The following is a 7,380-nucleotide window of genomic DNA, read 5'->3' on the forward strand; positions in this document are numbered from 1 at the left end:
CACACACACAAAAACACGCATAAACACACACACACACACACACACGCACGGTTTAACATGTTTTTAAATGTAACTATGTCTTTGTTGTTCACTCCTAGTTCAACATATAGCAAGTAATTTAATTACATTGGCGATAATATCCTTTTAAACAATGTAAGACTTATAAAACTATTTTCCAGCTATAACATTAGTTAAGATATTTCTTTTGTGAAGGGTGAGGGTTAAAGTAACTGCAATAAAGACTGTTATTTGTCATTTTTAAGAGAGAGAGAGAGAGAGAGAGTGAGCTAACGTATGTTAGGTCAACAGTATAGTAAGCGTTCAAATTACTTTAACATGTTGACAAGTAACGAGCCAGTAATCTTCAGCATCTCATGCTTTTACACATCTGTTACAAATTACATCATATCCATGTGTATCATTGTAAATTTCATGACACACCTTCTATAACCTCTCAATCCTTGTTGGCTAAGATTGCACTCAAGGAACTAAAATTCTGTTTAGTTTTCAGGAAGAACCAAGCGGAGCAAGATTGTCTGTGATTCTTCTGACATTAATTTTGAAGTAGACTTCTGAAATTAATATCAAGTAGTGGTAAGGACGGTGAACTGGCAGAATTGTTAGCACACCTGGCAAAATGCTTAGTAGCATTCCATCTGTTCTGAGTTCAATTTCTGCTGAGGTTGACTTTGCCTTTCGAGATGGATAAAATAAGTTTCAGTTGAATACTGGGGTCTATCCTTTTGACTTAACCTCTCTCCTGGACTTGGTGGCCTTGTGCCAAAATTTGAAGCCAATATTAACTAGGTCTTTACATTCAGAGTTCAAAAACTGCTGAGGTCGACTTTGGCTTTCATCCTTATAGGCTTGATAAAGTAAGTTCCAGTTGAGTACTGGTGTCAATGCAATCACCTTAACCCCTTCCCCAAAATTGCTGGCCTTGTGTCAAAATTTGAAACCAGAATTAAGTAGTGGTGGATATGCAGAATTATTGGAGTATTGGGCAGAATGTCTAACAGCATTCAATTAGAGTTCTTTATAGTCTCAGTTCTAATTAGTCAGTTTTGCTTTACATTCTTCAAGCTTCAATAAAGTAAAGTACCAATGAAGAACATCAGTCAATTTATGTAATTATATATCTTCGCCCCCCCACCCCAGCTTGAGGCTTTGGGCCAAGTTTATTTGGAAGTAAACTGGGACAATTCTCCACCGTTTTTATATCTGGTTTACCATGCTGGCATGAGTTGGCTGGATCTTAGTTAGACTCTGTTTACCTGCTTCTTACAAGCTGCATGGATATAAAGTACCTGTTCTAAAAACTGGGACACACACAGTAGCTTGTCAGTATGTAATAAAGTAAAACATACTTTTATATGATCGGCAGTTGTTACTATGATTTGAGGTAGGCTGTAGCCTTTGTTGGTAGCTATGACACAGCAGAATTATCTTTATAGGCTAACAATGACATAAAACATATTGTGCATGCACACAGACCCCTTCTTTTGTATATAATATTGTTGTTAAGAGACAATGGAGTAGCATACAAGGCAGTGTATTCAACTAAATGTTTAGCAGTAGTTTCATGCCTTGTAAAAAGCACTTACTACATTCTGTAAAGTGGTTGGCATTAGGAAGAGAATCTGGATGTAGAAACCATGCCAAAGCTGGCCCATTGGCCTTTGTTAAACTATCCAACCCATGTGAGATGGAAAACAGGTGTTAAATGATGATCCTTGCATCTCGTTTGAATTAATTTCAACTTACATCCCTCTTGGATCAATAAAATAAATGCTAGGCAGGGCGTTTGTTGATTCAGTTGTCTATATCAGGAGTTTTCAAACTGTGGTCCGCAGACCACAGGGGATCCGCAAGGACAAGACGGGGTCCGTGGACAGCAAATACTTTTTATGGGCAATTTGATTTTATATATGGTTTTTAATCGAAATCTTTTAATTGACAATAAACCTATTTGTTAAATACTGTTAAATAAATAAATGTAAAAATATATGTTATTTTAAGCAAATATTTATGTATAAATTTCATAAGCGTTTATAAGGGGGTCCCTAAGGTAAAGCCTGAAATATAAAGGGGTCTGCAAGTCAAAAAGTTTGAAAACCCCTGGTGTATATCTTTCATCTTCAAATTTGTGATCGTATCAATCCTTCTTTCTTCTGTAGGTTGACCCTTTAGAATTCCCTCCTTGTTCATGCCTTCCTGCAGGTGTTAACTGCAGGGCCATTGATGGAATCAGTCTGACTGGTCTAAGAGGGCTTGCAGAGGCCATGAACCCTGCTACTTTCTCTGGACCCAACAAGTAAAAATTAAAAAAAAAAATTTTCTTTTGTCTCTTGCTTTACTCAAAACCTAATTTTATTGTGTCCCATTTCCTCAGGCTTTGATGGGTTTTCAGTTGGATGGTCGGATGAAGAAATCAAAATTTGAATTTGATAATGAAGAGATCCGTTATTCACATCGATTTGCACCATTTGTACACTTCGTTACTCCCCCTATGGTACACTATTCACGTTACAAGGTAAGATTATGGCTTCTTTTTTGTGGGGTTTTGTCATTATACACGCTTTATATTATAACTTGCTTCAATATGCCCTGCTGGCAATAGATTTTACTGTTGCCTCATGGTGGAGTTGTTTGTCATAAAAAGGGCCGTCATTTCTATAAGTTCTTTTGAATTTATATTTTGTTCTCTTTGTTTTTACTGCATGTAAATTGTGAAAAAAAAATTAAATGAGACTAAAAGAAACCCACAGATTTCTCTACACATTTTATTTAGCAGTCATGTCTATAAATTATTGACATATTGGTAGTAGTTAACCCTTTCGTTACTGTAATTATTTGTGTTTCTTTCAATTACTTTAAATTTAACAAAGAATTTAGTAAAATAACTGTTATCATTCAGCTAGTGTTAGGAACATAAATTATGACTAAGGTTTGGTGGAAGATTTTAATTCAAAATTTTATGAAAACAAGACATCTGTCCCCAGTGCCAGTTTCAGCTGGGTTGGTAACGAAAGGGTTAAAGGAGTACTTTTGCAGTAATACTTATTTAACTATGTCCCATTTTAAATGTTTCAGTGTTTTTTGACTGTTTATCATTTAGTTAAATTTTTGTTTACCTAATTTTTGTCAAATTTCTTTCTTCAACTTTGGAATTTTCCTCAGGAAATGAATGATTTATCAAAGTATAATTATGAACGAGCATCTACTGAAATGTATGGGTTAGCTTGTAAACAATTCCACCAGGCTAAGACCTTCTATGAGAATATACCCAATCCCAACGAGGAAGTGAGTTTTGTCTTTGAAATATTTTAAAAAAATGTTATTTATTTATTTCAGTATGATTTCAATTCAACTAACTTAACCATTTCTTTTCTGAAACTTGATGTTCTATCCAGTTATAAGAAACCAGTGAATTTTATTTCAAAATTTGATCTTCATCTGTTTATATCATTAATGTTGTTTCATGTCTGCCTATCCATGGCATGAATTAGATTTTCTGAGACAGTGTTTTTTGGCCAGATGCTCTTACCCTTTTAGTTGCCCCTCTCAATTGACATGCAGGGACACAGTGTACCTATTCTGAAACTGGAATACATGTAACAACATATTTCAGTGTATGTGTAAATTACTAAAGTAACTTTTTTAATATAAAAAGATGTCCTTCTTGTCAACATATCTCACTTGCATCCAAAGCCAGACATGTTTTAACAGAATGTTAAAAACAATGGACATTGCTTGTGTGTTGGTGATACACATTCATTTTACAACTCTTACACGATGTCAAGACAAGGTCTCTCACACACACACACACACACACACACCCATGAATATGTTTATCAAATCCACTCACAAAGCTTTGGTCAGGCTGGGGCTATTGTAGAAGACACTTGCCCAAGGTGCTATTGAGCAGGACTGAACCCGGTAACATATGGTTGGGAAGTGAACTTCTTAACTAGCAACTTATTTAGAATGATATTTGTCTCTCTTCTGTTTTAATGCTTCACAGTCTGTCGATAGATGCTGGCATTTATGAGCTTCTGCAATTCTTTGATTGTTTATTTGTGCTCACAGTACCCTCTACACAGTTACTCAACATGTTAAAAATACCAGCCAGATTTCTTCAAATATAGCTTAAAAAAAAAAGAAAGAAAAGATGAGGAGAGAACTTATTGAACAATATAATCCCTGATATATGACTGGAATGCTTTTATTCATAGATTTACTGAATTGGGGTGAACCTAGAGCTAAACAACAAAATATTTACAAACATTGCCCCATGAAATATTGGAATGGGCAGCAGTAACAGCTTCTGGCATGATATTTTTATTGATATTCGGTACAGTGTATACTGTAATAACTTTCATTGTTTATATTGAGTCTGATTGTGTTTAGTACACTAACCTCCAGTTACATGTGAGACATTAAGTCCAATTTATGCCAGCATGGAAAAACAGGCGTAAAACGATGACGATAATGATGATGAATATTAACAGTATGTAAAATTAGAAGATGGTGGATGAATGATTGTGTGTGTGTGTGTATGTATATATGTATGCGTGTGTGTGTATGTTTGTATATATATAAATGTATATATAAGTGTGGGTGTATATATATATATATATATGCATTGAATTGGGTTTTTAACTAGTGTAAACATGGTGATAATCATCTAATATGTCTGCCCTGTTCTCCATTTTCATAACATACACTGCTGTTTTGCTTTTGTGAAATTTAAACTTTTGACTTTCATTTTTAGTTCTTACTAGTTAAAAAGTAAAATAAAAAGGAATGTATTTAATGATTATTATTATTTTTTTTTTAAAATTTGTTTTTCCGTAATCCAAACATCATATAAGCTTACAGTATGGTGATGGCTGTTTGATTTCTGGTGCGTAAGTAAAGTGAATGAAATCTTAACAAATGATTACTGCCTGTCTTTTGATAAATTATTCCCAGAAGGAAAGATCACCATCATATTTGCAGGCAATCAAAGAAAGAGTTTAACATAAAGTTGTTTATGATATTGATTTCAAATTTTGGCACTCTGAAAGGCAAAGTCAACCTCAGTGGAATTTGAACACAGAACGTAAAGATGGATGAAATGCTTAGTGGCATTTCATCTGGTGTGCTAATGATTCTACCATCTCACTGCATTAATGTTGTTTATGATATTAACAGACAAAAATAAATGTATTTATAATAAAAAAAAGCAAAAAACTCCATGAGCCATTACTATTTTAATGTTTAATCTTTTTCTATTGGCTTAAGTTGGAGTGTCTTGGGATATAACATCCTTTTATTTGTCTTAATTTTGCTTCTCAGTGTATGGGGCTTTGGCTATGACCTAATTAATCTCTGGTCTTTATTTACCAAAGGAATCTTCCACCACTAAATAATGGTATTTTCATATTTGGCATGCATTATCCATTGACACTACATATCAAGTTGGAATTAAGTTCACTGAAATATTGGTAAATTAGCAATGCCTTACTCAACCTCTTCTCGACTTCACTAATAAACTACCAATGTGGCAAATTGCCAGAATTGTTTGAATGTTTGATAGAATGCTTTTGGTATTTGTTCTCACTCTTTACACTCTTGAAGTATATTTCATTGTCTTCAAGAATCTTTAAAAAACATAGTTTGAACATAGTTTTTTTTCCTTATACTTCGACATTATCAAAAGCTGAGATCTAGTTTGATTTTGTAGGTCATCAAATTTTAATGATGAATTTCTTTCATGATTTCAGGTTCAAAACCTAATCAAAATTGCAAAAACTAATTATGTTGTGATGAAACTATTGTTAAGTGGTCACAAAAAGGACTCCTCAGTAAGTATATTCAGTTTGTATTCTTTCCTTCATATGAATCTTGGGATTAGTGTAATCTGCTCCCAAGTGTTTCACACATTACAGATTATTAATTTTCTGAATGTCTTTTCAGATGCTACTCTGAAAACATTTAACTCTTTAGCATTCAGATTATTCTGTCAAATGGAATACTTATTTATTCATTTTGTTAATCGAACTAAATTCGACGACTGGCACCCATGTGGCAAGCCAAGTGAGACCATAATCTAAGGCCTCTGCCAGGGGAGTAGCCAGCCCACTTATGCGTACCTTTCCTTCATTGGACACTAAACTCCACTTGCAAAGACCTGTTGAGGCAAGTGAAATCGAAATCGAACTAAATTCAACGACTGGCACCCATGCCAACATCTCCTCCATTGGACACTGAACTCGGCTTGCGAAGACCTGTTGGGGCAAGTGAAAGCAATTGTTACCGTATTTCTTTTGAATTTTCTTACAAGCTCAGCCCGAGGCTATAGTAGAAGACACTTGCCCAAAGTGCCATGCAGTGGGATTGAACCTGGAATCATGTGGTTGGTAAGCAAGCTACTTACCGCACAGCCACTCCTGCACCTATCTGTTTATTTTCAGAGCAAGAATTGTTATATAAGATATTTACAACTAAAAAAAGACAGATGAGAGCAGTTAAAAAAATATGCAATAACTTTGTAGAATTAAAATTAAATATTTTTCTTTGTTGTTTTTACAGGATCCACCCGAATTTGACTTCAGCCTCAGCAAAGTTTGTCCTGTAATTAAATTAAATTAATTTGGCACCTGTGTATTATTCTACCTTTTGGCATACCAATGTCATTAGAATGAGGAGCTGATCTAAACCAAAACTTACATTGGTTCGTTCAGGTGGATTGAGTGTTTTGTTGTTACTGCTATGTGCACAAATGGTCTGAACATTGGCTGATGTTGATCAGAGACAAATAAATACCTGCTTTGTTGCAAACAATTCTTTGATTGCATCAGTTTTTAAATCTTTTGTTAAAAATTGATAATAAAAATTTTAAAAATACTTTGTTTCTTTCCTTATTGCTTTCATTAGTGGTTGGCGTTAGGAAGGGCATCCAGCTGTAGAAACTCTGCCAAATTTAGATTGGAGCCTGGTGTTGCCATCCAGTTTCACCAGTCCTCAGTCAAATCGTCCAACCCATGCTAGCATGGAAAGCGGATGTTAAACGATGATGATGATGATGATGAATTCTGTTTAATTGTCTGTAATAATTATAGGCAATTAATAATTGTATAATAATTGCATAGTATTTTTAAAATGCCAAACCATTAAGCAGGAAATGTATGTAAAATTGATTATTAATTGCATGTGTAAATAAAGTCAGTTTTGATTAATAGATAAAATTATTTTCTAATTTTGAGCAAGAAACTAGCAAAATGTATTAGATTGAATATAAATTTGATGGAGATTTTGAGACTTCATTTTCATGAGTTAAAGTAGAAAGTTTGCTGTGTTTACCAACAAATGGTGCTAAAAAATCAAATGAATTAA

The 7,380-nt window shown here is 34.1% G+C and overlaps 1 protein-coding gene across 1 annotated transcript in view; it reads left to right on the forward strand.

The window, feature by feature from the left end:
- Positions 1–6,891, forward strand: part of LOC106869346 (N-alpha-acetyltransferase 35, NatC auxiliary subunit) — a 44,370-nt gene extending 37,479 nt beyond the window's left edge. The window contains exons 16-19 of the mRNA XM_052968433.1: positions 2,371–2,533; positions 3,181–3,303; positions 5,769–5,849; positions 6,577–6,891. Of these exons, the coding sequence (XP_052824393.1) occupies positions 2,371–2,533; positions 3,181–3,303; positions 5,769–5,849; positions 6,577–6,636 (427 nt within the window). The 3' untranslated portion in view covers positions 6,637–6,891. The remainder of the gene's footprint in view (positions 1–2,370; positions 2,534–3,180; positions 3,304–5,768; positions 5,850–6,576) is intronic.
- The last annotated feature ends 489 nt before the right edge of the window (positions 6,892–7,380 follow it).

Source organism: Octopus bimaculoides, chromosome 6, assembly GCF_001194135.2.
Source record: "Octopus bimaculoides isolate UCB-OBI-ISO-001 chromosome 6, ASM119413v2, whole genome shotgun sequence".
NCBI classification, from domain to species: domain Eukaryota; kingdom Metazoa; phylum Mollusca; class Cephalopoda; order Octopoda; family Octopodidae; genus Octopus; species Octopus bimaculoides.